Genomic DNA, 16,614 nt, shown 5'->3' with positions numbered 1-16,614 from the left:
CTCGTGAAAGAGTCTTTCGCTTTTTGTTTTTACATTCTGTACTGTTATCTAGGCCTTAAGACTGGGGTTCATTCTGTACTGTATCTAGTCTAGATGGGTTTACATTCTGTACTGTATCTAGGTCTTAAGACTGGGTTACATTCTGTACTGTATCTAGGTCTTAGACTGGTGTTACATTCTGTACTGTATCTAGGTCTTAGACTGGTGTTACATTCTGTACTGTATCTAGGTCTTAGACTGGTGTACATTCTGTACTGTATCTAGGTTTAGACTGGGGTTACATTCTGTATGTATCAGCCTTAGCTGGTGTTAATTCTGTACTGTATCTAGGTCTTAGACTGGTTTACATTCTGGACTGTATCTAGGCCTTAGACTGGGGTATACATTCTGTACTGTATCTAGGTCTTAGACTGGGGTGATACATTCTGGACTGTATCTAGGCCTTAGACTGGTGTTACATTCTGTACTGTATCTAGGTCTTAGACTGGTGTTACATTCTGTACTGTACTAGGTCTAACTGGTGTTACATTCTACTGTATCTAGTCTTAGACTGGTGTGTACATTCTGTACTGTATCTAGGTCTTAGACTGGGGTACATTCTGGAATGTATCTAGGCTTAGACTGGTGCTTACATTCTTGGAATGTATCTAGGTCTTAGACTGGGTTACATTCTGGACTGTATCTAGGCCTTAGACATGGGGTTACATTCTGTATGATCTAGGTTTAGACTGGTGTTACATTCTGTATGTAATCTAGGCTTAAGACTGGTGTTACATGCTGTACTGGTATCTAGGTCTTAGACTGGTGTTACATTCTGTACTGTATCTAGGTCTTAGACTGGTGTTACATTCTGTACTGTATCTAGGTCTTAGACTGGGTTACATTCTGTACTGTATCTCAGGTCTTAGACTGGTTGTTACCATTCTGTACTGTAATCTAGGTCCTTAGCACTGGTGTTACAATTCTGTACTGTATCTAGGCCTGTAGACTGGGTTACATTCTGTACTGTCATCTAGGCCTCTAGACTGGGTTTACATTCTGTACTGTATCTAGTCTTAGACTGGGTTACATTCTGTACTGTATCTAGGCCTTAGACTGGGTTACATTCTGTACTGTATCTAGGTCTTAGCACTGTGGTTACATTCTGTACTGTATCTAGGTCTTAGACTGGGTTACATTTCGGAATGTATCTAGGCCTTAGACTGGTGTTACATTCTGTACTGTATCTAGGCCTTAGACTGGTGTTACATTCTGTACTGTATCTAGGTCTTAGACTGGTTACATTCTGTACTGATCTAGGTCTTAGACTGGTGTTACATTCTTGTACTGTATCTAGGTCTTAGACTGGTGTTACATTCTGTACTGTATCTAGGTCTAGACTGTGGTTACATTCTGGACTGTCTCTAAGGCCTTAGACTGGAGTTACACGAAGCAATTTCATGCAATTTTATTGTAGTTGCAAGTGGCATAATCTCAAGCAATTTTGTGCCACATGAAGTTACTCAAACGCGATTAAAATGCATGCAATAGCCAATCAAATTGAAGCTGCTTATTTGAGATTCTAAACTCACCCCATTGTCATCTGCTGCATTACATTGTGCTTCCAACCGTTTTTATTGTAACAAGAAAAGAATATAGAAGAAATGCGAGGCTGTACAGTGAGGAAGAAAGGGGTACATACCTCACAAAGCCCCAGTCACTGGAAAAGGAATGCTTCATGTAGTAACTATCATGTTAGAAAAACTCACAAACAAAGCAACACATTTTAAAAGGACAGTGACGTAGAGGGCGTATTCCTCAACAACAAAAAAAACGTCACATGATTTAACTTCATCACCCTTCTTGTTGCATCACTAACAACATTTATGCTTCCCGAGAACATGTGAATTACGTACAGTTGAAGTCGGAAGTTTACATACACCTTAGCCAAATACAATTAAACTCTGTTTTTCACAATTCCTGACATTTAATCAAAGTAAAGATTCCCTGTTTTAGGTCATTAGGATCACCACTTTTATTTGAAGAATGTGAAATGTCAGAATAATAGTAGAGAGAATGATTTATTTCAGCTTTTATTTCTTCATCACATTCCCAGTGGGCCAGAAGTTTACATACACTCAATTAGTATTTGGTAGCATTGCCTTTAAATTGCTTAACTGAGTCAAATGTTTCGTGTAGCCTTCCACAAGCTTCTCACAATGAGTTGGGTGAATTTTGCCCATTCCTCCTTACAAGCTGGTGTAACTGAGTCAGGTATCTAGGGCGATTACGATTATAGGAGGAATAGAGTACTTACTTTTATGATGAACAAAGTATTTATCTTCTGGTCCGTCTTTAGTTTTTTTGAAGTAGATCTTCCCAGTTTCCACATCCACCTTGAGGAACATCTTGGTTGTGAGACCAAGCAGCTCTGATTTGACCTGCAAAAGAAGACCAAAACCTCATAAATTCACAAAAGGAACCTGTCCTCGTGCAATTAAACCGTGCAAAGACAATTTGCAGTTTACCCCAATGATAATAGAGATACCATTATTTTGTTTCAGACAAGTTTTATTATCCGCTATGCCTTTGATATACAATATGTGGTAACATTGTTATCATGAAACACAATGATAGTTGGCTTTTGACTGCAGTATCTCACTAATTCAACTTACTTCAAATGTAATAGGTGGTATTAGAGACTTCCTGTGGCCTCCTTCATATCCTACRGACTCAAACAGAGCAGTTTTGGCCTGAAAAAAAAAGAAGGAAACTACAGTATGTGAAAAGGAAGCATTACTCCTTCAACTGTATGTTTCTGTGTCTGGTCTGGTTTTGGTCAAAGTGTAACAGGAAATACATTACAACATATGAGAGATCATATACACCAGGATCAGTTAGCGATTGAAAGAAATAGTAAATGAACAACCTATTGCTAACAATGCTAACGTTGCTAAAGTTGAATACAAAAAAATCAAATGTCAGAATAAGATTGTGTCCCAAATGGCAACCCTATTCCCTATACAGTGCACTACTTATGACCAGAGCTCAATGGGCCCTGATCGAAAGAAGTGCACTATTTAGAGAATGGGACAAGCCCTAAGTTTAGAATAGTGTTAAACATTACTTTATCCTCGATGGAGTAGAGCAGCTTGGTCATTTGTTCCAGCCTGAAGGAAACAGTTTGACCTGAATCTGTTGACACCTAGAAATTAAAAGCAGAATTCGTGAATTCAACATAAACCAAGAATAGGGTAGAGGCAGCCTTCAGCGCATCACATAGGTCATATCATTAAAAACACAAAGGACTTGATTATATAAATACTGTATACTAGACCAGGAGATATAAATACTGCATACTAGACCAGAGATGATATAAATACTGTATACTAGACCAGAGATATAAATACTGTATACTAGACCAGAGATATAAATACTGATACTAGACCAGAGTATAATACTGTATACTAGACCAGAGATATAAATACTGTATACTAGACCAGAGATATAAATATGATACTAGACTAGAGATGTATAAATACTGTATACTAGACCAGAGATTATATAAAATACTGTATACTAGATAGAGATGATATAAAATACGTATACTAGACCAGAGATATAAATACTGTATACTAGACCAGAGATGAATATAAATACTGTATACTAGACCAGAGATATAAATACTGTATACTAGACCAGAGATATAAATACTGTACACTAGACCAGAGATATAAATACTGTATACTAGACCAGAGATTATAAATACTGTACACTAGACCAGAGATATATAAATACTGTATACTAGACCAGAGATATAAATACTGTATACTAGACCAGAGATATAAATACTGTATACTAGACCAGAGATATAAATACTGTTACACTAGACCAGAGATATAAATACTGTATACTAGACCAGAGATATAAATACTGTACACTAGACCAGAGATATAAATACTGTACACTAGACTAGAGATATAAATACTGTACACTAGACCAGAGATATATAAATACTGTATACTAGACCAGAGATATAAATACTGTACACTAGACCAGAGATATAAATACTGTACACTAGACCAGAATATATAAATACTGTATACTAGACCAGAGATATAAATACTGTACACTAGACCAGAGATATAAATACTGTACACTAGACCAGAGATGATATAAATACTGTATACTAGACCAGAGATATAAATACTGTATACTAGACCAGAGATATAAATACTGTATACTAGACCAGAGATATAAATACTGTATACTAGACCAGAGATATAAATACTGTATACTAGACCAGAGATAAAAATACTCTATACTAGACCAGAGATATAAATACTGTATACTAGACCAGAGATATAAATACTGTACACTAGACCAGAGATATAAATACTGTACACTAGACCAGAGATGATTAAATACTGTATACTAGACCAGAGATAAAATACTGTACACTAGACCAGAGATATAATACTGTACACTAGACCAGAGATATAAATACTGTATACTAGACCAGAGATATAAATACTGTACACTAGACCAGAGATATAAATACTGTACACTAGACCAGAGATTAAATACTGTACACTAGACCAGAAATGATATAAATACTGTATACTAGACCAGAGATATAAATACTGTATACTAGACCAGAGATAATATAAATACTGTATACTAGACCAGAGAGATATAAATACTGTATACTAGACTAGAGATGATATAAATACTGTAAACTAGACCAGAGATGATATAAATACTGTATACTAGACCAGAGATTATATAAAACTGTATACTAGACCAGAGATATAAATACTGTACACTAGACCAGAGATATAAATACTTGTACACTAGACCAGAGATAAAATACTGTACACTAGACCAGAGATATAAATACTGTACACTAGACCAGAGATATAAATACTGTACACTAGACCAGAGATATAAATACTGTACACTAGACCAGAGATATAAATACTGTACACTAGACCAGAGATATAAATACTGTATACTAGACCAGAGATATAAATACTGTATACTAGACCAGAGATATAAATACTGTATACTGACCAGAGATATGAATACTGTATACTAGACTAGAGATATAAATACTGTACACTAGACCAGAGATGATATAAATACTGTATACTAGACCAGAGATGATATAAATACTGTATACTAGACCAGAGATGATATAAATACTGTACACTAGACCAGAGATATGAATACTGTATACTAGACTAGAGATATAAATACTGTACACTAGACCAGAGATTATATAAATACTGTATACTAGACCAGAGATGATATAAATACTGTACACTAGACCAGAGATGATATAAATACTGTATACTAGACCAGAGATGATATAAATACTGTATACTAGACTAGAGATAATATAAATACTGTATACTAGACCAGAGATGATATAAATACTGTATACTAGACCAGAGATAATATAAATACTGTACACTAGACCAGAGATGATATAAATACTGTATACTAGACCAGAGATGATATAAATACTGTATACTAGACCAGAGATGATATAAATACTGTACACTAGACCAGAGATATGAATACTGTATACTAGACTAGAGATATAAATACTGTACACTAGACCAGAGATTATAAAATACTGTATACTAGACCAGAGATGATATAAATACTGTACACTAGACCAGAGATGATATAAATACTGTATACTAGACCAGAGATGATATAAATACTGTATACTAGACTAGAGATAATATAAATACTGTATACTAGACCAGAGATGATATAAATACTGTATACTAGACCAGAGATAATATAAATACTGTATACTAGACCAGAGATATAAATACTGTATACTAGACTAGAATATAAATACTGTATACTAGACCAGAGATGATATAAATACTGTATACTAGACCAGAGATATAAATACTGTATACTAGACCAGAGAATATAAATACTGTATACTAGACCAGAGATGATATAAATACTGTATACTAGACCAGAGATATAAATACTGTATACTAGACTAGAGATATAAATACTGTACACTAGACCAGAGATGATATAAATACTGTATACTAGACCAGAGATATAAATACTGTATACTAGACCAGAGATAATATAAATCCTGTACACTAGACCAGAGATATAACTACTGTATACTAGACCAGAGATGATATAAATACTGTTATACTAGACCAGAGATGATATAAATACTGTATACTAGACTAGAGATGACAGTAACACTAAACAGAAGTGTCTGATAAAGGGTTAATAATAGCCACCTGCAACCATGAAGCATCTATATACCTCCAATCAGATAGCATTATCACTCATTTTACAGAACGACAAAGACCCTCTAGTCTAGAATGGATCCTCATACCGACCTGTTTCCTTATTGAATACTGATGTAAAAAATGAATAACATCTTGATAGCAGCTCATACTGTCCCATCTCCTTACTGAATGTTGACGTTAAAACAATGGCTCATATTAATTATAATAAACAACCCACCTGACTTCTCATTCGGCCGACCACCGGGGACAGCTGTTGGTCTAGAAGCCTCTGAAAGGCCTCCAGAGTGGGCAAGGTACGGGAGATCTCACTGACAACACAGGAGCACCAGAAATGTTAATTCAACTGAAAATACTTCATTCATCCCACAAGAGTTAGGGTGAATCAAATGCTGGTTTTCCCAGGGTTGGAATTTCTATAACAACCCTGCTGTTAACAGTGAACGCTGAGTGCTTCAAATGTTGCAGATATATACAGTGGGGTCTGGGAATTATTGGCACGCTTGATAAAGATGAGCAATAGTGAATGTATAAAATAAATAATTTAAATACTGGGCAATATTGAGTGATGCAAAAATAAAAAGGGAAATTATATTATTTTATATGAATAGAATTGTACAGAGAAATATTTTGTTTTACAAGTAATCATTTTTTCTTCTCAAAAAGGCAGGGGTCTAAATTATTGACACCTGAATAATAATGATGAGCGAGAAAGATACATATATAATATAATAAATAATTAAAATACAGGGCTATATTTTATGCTCCCCAAAAAATTGGGAAATTATCTTATTTTCTATTAATGCAATTGCTCAGGATTTTTTTTGTTTGTTTAATCAAAGTAAATCAAGCTTTATTTATACAGCACATTTCAGACACAGAATACAACGCAATGTCCTTTACAGGAAAAAAGAATGACGAACTGAACAACTTACAAGCACCCAAAAGGAAAAGCAAAGCTAAAAATATGTGTTTCAAGATCTCTTTTAAATATGTCCACAGTTTCAGCCCCTCTCAGGTTCTCTGGCAGGCTGGGGGCATAGTAACTAAAGGCAGGGGGAATAGTAACTAAAGGCTGCCTCTCCATGCCTCTTGGTCCCTCAGGGTCTCTTGCAGGCTATTCCAGAGGCTGGGGGCATAGTAACTAAAGGCAGGGGGCATAGTAACTGAAGGCTGGGGGCATAGTAACTGAAGCTGGGGCATAGTAACTAAAGGCTGGGGGCATAATAACTAAAGGCTGGGGCATAGTAACTAAAGGCTGGGGGCATAGTAACTAAAGGCTGGGGCATAAGTAACTAAGGCTGGGGGCATAGTAACTAAAGGCTGGGGGCATAGTAACTGAAGGCTGCCTCTCCATGCCTCTTGGTCCCCCCTCAGGGTCTCTTAACCTCCCCTGTATTGGTAATGGTGAGAGGTTTAGATTATACCGTCCAAGACATGTTAACCTCCCCTGTTATTGGTAGTGGTGAGAGGTAGATTATACCTCCAAGACATGTTAACCTCCCTGTTATTGTAGTGGTGAGAGGTTCGATCATACCACCAAGCATGCTAAAGCCTCCCCCTGTTATTGGTAGTGGTGAGAGGTTAGATCATACCACAAGACATGTAACCTCCCCTGTTTGGTATGGTGAGGTTCGATCATACACCAAGACATGCTAACCTCCCTGTTATTGGTAGTGGTGAGAGGTTCGATCATATACCTCCAAGACATGCTACCTCCCTGTTATTGGTAGTGGTGAGGTTCGATCATATTACCTCAAGACATGCTAACCTCCCCTGTTATGGTAGTGGTGAGAGGTTCGGATCTAATGACCTCCAAGAACATGCCTAACTCCCCTGTTATTGGTAGGGTGAGAGGTTGGATTATCTCCAGACATGTTAACCTCCCCTGTTATTGGTAATGGTGGAGAGGTTCGATCATACCTCCAAGACATGCTAACCTCCCCGTTTTGGCGTAATGGTCGAGAGCGTTGATCATACCTCCAAGACATGTAATCACTCCCTGGCTATTGGTAGTGGTGAGCAGGTTCGATCAGCATATACCCATCCAGATGAACCATGTAACTCTCCCTGTCTATTGGTAATGTAGTCATTGTGTGGTAAAAATATGTGAGCAAATACTAAACTTTTGATGACTTTATATATAAGAATATTTACGGCGGTCAATAATTTTGACCCCTACCTTCTTGAGAAAAAAATACATTACTTGTTAAACAAAATCTCTTTCTCTGAGCAAAAGTACAAGTATAACATATTATAATTTCCCCCATTTTTTGTTGTTGATGCATTCAATATAGCTCAGTTTTCGATTTGATTTATTTTATACAGTCATCATTGCTAATCTTTACCAAGGGTGTCAATAAAAACAATTTATGCTGCTTCAACCACCTCTCGCCCAGGGTATTCAACCGATTAGTGGTCACCACACCAAGGGTGTCAACAATTTGGGACACCACTGTAGCTAGTGTAACAATATAACTTTAGTCCGTCCCTTCGCCTCAACCCGGGCGCGAACCAGGGACCCTCTGCACACATCAACAACAGTCACCCACGAAGCATCGTTACCCATCGCTCCACAAAAGCCACGGCCCTTGCAGAGCAAGTTGCCCTTGCAGAGCAACTTCAAGGTCTCAAAGCGAGTGACGTCACCGATTGAAACGCTATTAGCGCGCACCACCGCTAACTAGCTAGCCATTTCACATCGGTTACACTAGCTATTGTCTGTAAGTCTACTGTACCTGTTAAGATGTTTGCAAATTCCCATAGTGAGCTTTTTCAGATGGGGAAGGTTGGGATTCCCATTCTGGGCTTGCTCAGCATCGAGACGGAGTGACGTGTGGAAGTATTCCTGGATGGATTGTTGGTGCTCTTCTGGCAGGCTGGAAGACAATGAATTATCAGTCAGGGAGTTTATCGGGGAGTTTTTCCTAGCCACCGTGCTTCTACACCTGCATTGCTTGCTGTTTTAGGCTGGGTTTCTGTACAGCACTTTGATATATCAGCTGATGTAAGAAGGGCTATATAAATAAATTGGATTTTATTTTATTTGATCTGTCAGTGTGATTAGTTTGTTGATGCCTAACTGAAAGATTGGCAGCTGGGTAACACAATGCAACATGTTGTCAGTAACACAATACTACTGAAGACAGTCAATCAGCATTTTGCAGCTCATGGTAGAATGAGAAGTGTCTCAGTGTATCAAATAAAATACAATTTAAAAAATCCTTTATACATCAGCCGATGTCACAAAGTGCTGTACAGAAACCCAGCCTAAAACCCCAAACAGCAAGCAATGCAGATGTAGAAGCACGGTGGCTAGGAAAAAACTCCCTAGAAAGGCCAGAACCTAGCAAATCAAAAGTGCTGATCTAAGATACATTTTTTGCCTGATCAATAACGAATAAGATTACATCGGATAGGGTGGGACCTTCAGATCAACACTCTGAGAAGATTGTGTGGACCCAAATTAGCATACTTAGACATGTCCAGATGTTGCAGCCTCTGTAGGTATGTATCTCTCAGGGAAGCACAGGCTAGCTCTGAAGTCTGTGACTCTCCCCCGTGGGTCTCTTTACTGCCATTGGCTGACAGCCCTCCTGAGAAGTTCCTGGGTGGTAGCTGAGGCGGGTATTTAACTGGATCTGGAGACGAACAACCACAACAGTCAAACTGTTAGACATAATGAAAGTATCAGTATCATACCCCTGTGTAGTACTTTAATTACTACTACTTGAGTAATAGCACCTCCAGTCACTTTACCTCATGTTTACATGTATATGTCTACCTCAATGACTCCAGTACTCCTGTTTACATGTTTATATATCTACCTCAATTGACTCCAGTACTCCTGTTTACAACTATATATCTACCTCAATGACTCCAGTATCTGTTTCAATGTTATTATATTTCATATCTAAACTCCCTGTTATACATGTTTATATAATCATACCATAAGATGGGTTCTCCAGATAACTAGGGCCTTCGTTTACATACTACTATTTATTCTACTCAATGACTCCAGTACTTCCTTGTTTCAAGTATATTAATGTACCTTCAATGGAGCGTCCAGAACTTGCTGTTTGTAGCAGAGTATTATGTCGTACGTCAATTGACTCCATGACGGGTTGTTTATCAAGTATGGAGGGGGTGTCTACTTGTCAATTGCTCCAATTAAAGAACTCTCTGTTACAAGTAATATATTTACGCTACAATGAACTAATCTGCGCTTAGCGAGAGTATGACTGCCTTGCTGTTTACATGTATAATATCTACTCAAATTGACTCCAGTACTCCTGTTTACATCTAGTATATATCTACCTCAATGACTCCAGTACTCCTGTTTACAATTATAATCTACCTCAATGACTCCAGTATCTGTTTACATGTATATATATCTACCTCAATTGACGTCCAGACTCCTGTTTACATGTATATATTCTATCCTGCAGAGATGACGTGGGGGTGACTGCGGGTGGGGTGGTGGGGTTACAACTATATTATCTATCCTCAATGTATTCTTTCCGTAGTCCTGTTTACATTGTATCGGGTATGAGGGGGGGTGGGTCCTTCTTTAATTGGACTTCCAGTACTCTGTTTTACATGTAATATTTATTCTATCTTCAATGACTCTCAGTTGGGAGCTCCTGTTTAATCTGTTTATACTGTACAGTACCAGGTTTTGACACACCTACTCATTTAAGGGTTTTTCATAATTTTGACTATTTTCTTGATTGTAGAAAAATATTGAAGACATCAAAACTATGAAATAACACATATGGAATCATGTAGTAACCAAAAAAGTGTTAAACAAATCAAAATATATTTTATATTTGAGATTCTTAAAAGTAGCCACCCTTTGCCTTGATGACAGATGTGGACACTCTTGGCATTCTCTCAACCAGCTTCATGAGGTAGTCACCTGGAATGCATTTCAATTAACAGGTGTGCCTTGCTGAAAGTTAATTTGTGGAATTTCTTCCCTTCTTAATGCATTTGAGCCAATCAGTTGTGTTTTGAAAAGGTAGGGGAGTGGTATGCAGAAGATAGCCCTATTTGGTAAAAGACCAAGTCCACATTCTCATTAATGAGGCTGGAGAAGATGGCAGCTGTTTTAAGGGCTCCTAACAAATTATGCTATTGTGTGTGTTTTGTTGCGTTATTTGTAACTTATTTTGTACATAATGTTTCTGCCACCGTCTCTTATGACCGAAAAGAGCTTCTGGATATCAGGACAGCAATTACTCACCTCGTACTGGACAAAGATTTTTTCTTTAATGAGTCGGATGCGAAGGATTTACTTCAGACACCGGACAAGGCCCAAATCACTGTGATTCACATGAAGAAGAGACGGAGATATCGGGGACGTAGGTCGGGGTGCCTTGTAAGGATCCGATGGCGAGTGGGTAACCCTCCTCTACCATCAGTCCTACAAGCCAACGTGCGATCACTGGATAATAAAATGGATGAGCTCCGATCAAGACTATCCTACCAACGGAACATTAAAAATTGTAATATCGGGGCCTCCCGGGTGGCGCAGTGGTCTAAGGCACTGCATCGGTTCGAGCCCAGGCTCTGTCGTAAGCCGGCCGCGACTGGGAGGCCCATGGGGCAGCGCACAATTGGCCTAGCGTCGTCCGGGTTAGGGAGGGTTTGGCCGGCAGGGATATCCTTGTCTCATCGCGCACTAGCGACTCCTGTGGCGGGCCGGGCGCAGTGCACGCTGACCAGGTCGCTAGGTGTACGGTGTTTCCTCCGACACATTGGTGCGGCTGGCTTCCGGGTTGGATGCGTGCTGTGTTTTAACACAAGCAGTGCGGCTTGGTTGGGTTGTGTTTCGGAGGACGCATGGCTCTCGACCTTCGCCTCTCCCAAGTCCGTGCGGGAGTTGTAGCGATGAGACAAGACAGTAACTACTAACAATTGAATACCACGAAATTGGGGAGAAAAAGGAGGTAAAAAAAACAAAACGTAATGTCTTATGTTTCACCGAGTCGTGGCTGAATGACGACATGGATAACATACAGCTGTGGTAGGTTTTCTGTGCATCCGGTAAGACAAGTGGTGGTGGTCTGTGTCTATTTATAAATAACAGCTGGTGCACAACATCTAATATTAAGGAAGTCTCTAGGTTTTGCTCGCCTGAGGTAGAGTATCTCATGGTAAGCTGTAGACCACACTATTTACCAAGAGAGTTTTCATCTATATTTTTCTTAGCTGTCTATATACCACCACAGACCGATGCTGGCACTAAGACCGCACTCAACGAGCTGTATAAAGCCATGAGCAAATAAGAAAATGCTCATCCGGAGGCGGTGCTCTAGCGGACATTAATACAGGAAAACTTACATCTGTTTTACCTAATTTCTACCAGCATGTTACATGTGCAACTAGAGAAAAAAAAACTCTAGACCACCTTTACTCCACACACAGAGATGTGTACAAAGTTCTCCGTCACCCTCTATTTGGCAAATGTGACCATAACTCTATCCTCCTGATTCCTGCTTACAAGCTAAACTAAAGCAGGAAGTACCACTGACTCGCTCAATACGGAAGTGGTCAGATGACGCAGATGCTAAGCTACAGGACTGTTTTGCTAGCACAGACTGGAATATGTTCCCGGGATTCTTCTGATGGCATTGAGGAGTACATCACATCAGTCACTGGCTTCCTCAATAAGTGCATTGATGACGTTGTCCCCACAGTGACCGTACATACCCCAACCAGAAGCCATGGATTACAGGCAACATCCGCATCGAACTAAAGGGTAGAGCTGCTGCTTTCAAGGAGCGGGATTCTAACCCGGACACTTATAAGAAATCCCGCTATGCTACCCGGACTATTTGCATTGTATTTGTTATATATCTACCTCAAAGACTCCAATACTCCTGTTAACATGTATATATCTACCTCAATGACTATGGTGCCCCACTTTACATGTAAAGACACTACATATAGTACAGTATGTGGACACCCCTTCAAATGTATGGATTTGCCTATTACAACCACACCCGTTGCTGACAGGTGTATAAAATCGAGCACACAGCCATGCAATCTCCATAGAGAAACATTGGCAGTAGAATGGCCTAACTGAAGAGCTCATTGACTTTCAACGTGGCACTGTCATAGGATGCCACCTTTTCAACAAGTCAGTTTGTCAAATTTCTGCCCCTCTAGAGCTACCCCGGTCAACTGTAAGTGCTGTAATTGTGAAGTGGAAGAATTTAGGAGCAACAACGGCTCAGCCGCGAAGTGGTAGGCCACACAAGCTCACATAACAGTACAGCCGAGTGCTGAACATCGTCTAGATGATTCTGTGCTTCCAAATTTGTGGCAACAGTTTGGGGTAGGCCCTTTCCTGTTTCAGCATGACTATGCCCCTGTGCACAAAGCGAGGTCCATACAGAAATGGTTTGTTGAGATTGGTGTGGAAGAACTTGACTGGCCTGCACAGAGCTGAGCCTCCGACGCCGATCGAACATCCTTTGGAATGAATTGGAACGTAGACTGCGAGCCAGACCTAATTGCACAACAGTCAGTGCCGACTCACCTAATGCTCTTGTGGCTGAATGGAAGCAAGTCCCCCACAGCAATGTTCCAACATCTAGTGGAAGAGCCTTCCCAGAAGAATGGAGGCTGTTATGGCAACAAAGGGGGAACCAATTCCATATTAATGTCCCATAGATTTTGGAGATGAGATGTTCGACGAGCAGGTGTCCACATACTTTGGTCATGTAGCCTGCGCTATGGAATCCTGACCTATTCACCGGTGACGTGCTACCTGTCCCAGACGCTGTTTCCACCTCTCTAGAGACAGCAGGAGCGGTAGAGATACTCTTAATGATCAGCTATGAAAAGCCAACTGACATTTAATCCTGAGGTGCTGACTTCTTGCACCTCGACAACAGAAACTACTCGTGATTATCATTATTTGACCATGGCTGGTCATTTATGAATATTTCCAACATCTTGGCCTTGTTCTGTTTATAATCTCCACCCGGCACAGCCAGACAGAGGACTGGCACGCCCTCATAGCATGGTTCCTCTCTAGGTTTCTTCCTAGGTTTTGGCCTTTCTCTAGGGAGTTTTTCCTAGCCACCGTGCTTCTACACCTGCATTGCTTGCTGTTTGGGGTTTTAGGCTGGGTTTCTGTACAACACTTTGAGATATCAGCTGATGTAAGAAGGGCTATATAAATACATTTGATTTGATTTGATTTAGTGTATCTACCTTAACTGTGTTGGAGAGTATTTGATTGTATGTAATCTGATTATTAAAAAACAACCTGTAATCAGTTACATTATCAGCTACAAATATTGTAATCAGACTACATGATCAGCTACAAATATTGTAATCAGATTACATGATCAGCTACAAACATTGTAATCAGATTACATTATCAGCTACAAATATTGTAATCAGATTACATTATCAGCTACAAATATTGTAATCAGATTACATTATCAGCTAAAAATATTGTAATCAGATTACAGATACACAACTAGATGATTACTTCTTGGATTACTTTTACATTTAGAAAGTTTTTTTGAAATCTGACACAGCGGTTGCATTAAGGAGAGGTATATCTATAATTCCATGTGTATAACTTGCATTATCATCTCCATTTATGATGAGTATTTCTGTTGAAACGATGTGGCTATGCAAAATCACTTGATGTTTTTGGAACTAGTGAATGTAACGCGCCAATGTAAACTCTGATTTTTTTTATATAAATATGAACTTAATCAAACAAAACATGCATGTATTGTGTAACATGAAGTCCTATGAGTGTCATCTGATGAAGATCATCAAAGGTTAGTGATTCATTTTATTTCTATTTCTGCTTTTTCTGACTGCTATCTTTCGCTGGAAAAATGGCTGTGCTTATTGTGGTTTGATGGTGACCTAACATAATCGTTTGTAGTGCTTTCGCTGAAAAGCATATTTGAAATCGGACACTTTGGTGGGATTAACAACAAGAATACCTTTAAAATGATATAAGACACATGTATGTTTGAGGAATTTTAATTATGAGATTTCTGTTGTTTGAATTTGGCACCCTGCACTTTATCTGGCTGCTGTCATATCGATCCCGGTAGCGGGATGCAGCCATAAGAAGTTATTAATGACATTCAATTCAGCATCGGGAAAAAAAGGTGCAAGTTTAAGTTAGTTCCACCTGAGCCAGTCTGAACACAAGTCAGAGATCGCTATGACGACACGACAAAATACGTTCGATAGATCGTTTTGTCTTCTTCTATTGCCTCTTCTGGGAAAAGTAAACCCACATTTTCCTTACTGATTATTTGGACAGGTATTAGAGGTTTCAAGTTTCAAAGTATATAGTAGGAAATGCAAGCTATATACAGGCTCAGGGCCACCACCATAATTACAGTGTGCAGGGTTACTGGAGTTATTGAGGTACAGTAGAAGTTGGCTATACAACATAAACAGATCTGGGACCAACAAGCTACCTTGGGTTAGGTCAGATCTGGGACCACCAAGCTACCTTGGGTTAGGTCAGATCCAAGCTACCTTGGGTTTGGTCAGATCCAAGCTACCTTGGGTTAGGTCAGATCACCGACAACGATGAGACAGCCTATAGGGAGAAGGTTAGAGACCTGACCGTGTGGTGCAAGGACAAGAACCTCTCCCTCAACGTGATCAAGACAAAGGAGGTGATTGTGGACTACAGGAAAAGGAGGACAAAGCACGTCCCCATTCTCATCGACGGGGCTGCAATGGAGCAGGTTGAGAGCCCCAAGTTCCTTGGCGTCCACATCACCAACAAAAAATGGTCCAAGCACACCCAGACATTCGTGAAGAGGGCACAACAACACCTTTCCCCCCTCAGGACACTGAAAAGATTTGAAATGGGTCCTCAGATCCTCAAAAGGTTTTACAGCTGCACCATCGAGAGCATCCTGACGGGTTGCATCACTGCCTGGTATGGCAACTGCTCGGCCTCCGACCGCAAGGCACTACAGATGGTAGTGCGTACGGCCCAGTACATCACTGGGGCCAAGCTTCCTGCCATCCAGGACCTCTATACTAGGCGGTGTCAGAAGACAGCCCTAAAAATTGTCAAAGACTCCAGCCACCCTAGTCATAGACTGTTCTCTCTGCTACCGCACGGCAAGCAGTACCAGAGCGCCAAGTCTAGGTCCAAGAGGCTTCTAAACAGCTTCTACCCCCAAGCCATAAGACTCCTGAACATCTAATCAAATGGCCAATGGTACCAAGACTATTTGGCATTGCCCCCGCCTTTTACACTGCTGCTACTCTCTGTTATTATCTATGAATAGTCACTTTAATAACTCTACTACATGTACATATTACCTCA

At 39.6% G+C, this 16,614-nt stretch overlaps 1 protein-coding gene across 1 annotated transcript in view; it reads right to left on the bottom strand.

Annotated features, from left to right (window-relative positions):
* LOC112071375 (phosphatidylinositol 3,4,5-trisphosphate 5-phosphatase 1-like) overlaps window positions 1-16,614 on the bottom strand; it is a 72,494-nt gene that overhangs the window by 38,743 nt on the left and 17,137 nt on the right. Inside the window, 6 exon segments of the mRNA XM_024138832.2 lie at window positions 2,297-2,420; window positions 2,655-2,732; window positions 3,107-3,184; window positions 6,496-6,586; window positions 9,014-9,154; window positions 9,751-9,916. Of these exon segments, the coding sequence (XP_023994600.2) occupies window positions 2,297-2,420; window positions 2,655-2,732; window positions 3,107-3,184; window positions 6,496-6,586; window positions 9,014-9,154; window positions 9,751-9,916 (678 nt within the window).

This window comes from Salvelinus sp. IW2-2015, unplaced genomic scaffold (assembly GCF_002910315.2).
Source record: "Salvelinus sp. IW2-2015 unplaced genomic scaffold, ASM291031v2 Un_scaffold1598, whole genome shotgun sequence".
NCBI lineage: Eukaryota > Metazoa > Chordata > Actinopteri > Salmoniformes > Salmonidae > Salvelinus > Salvelinus sp. IW2-2015.
This window is presented reverse-complemented; position numbering and strand designations above follow the sequence as displayed.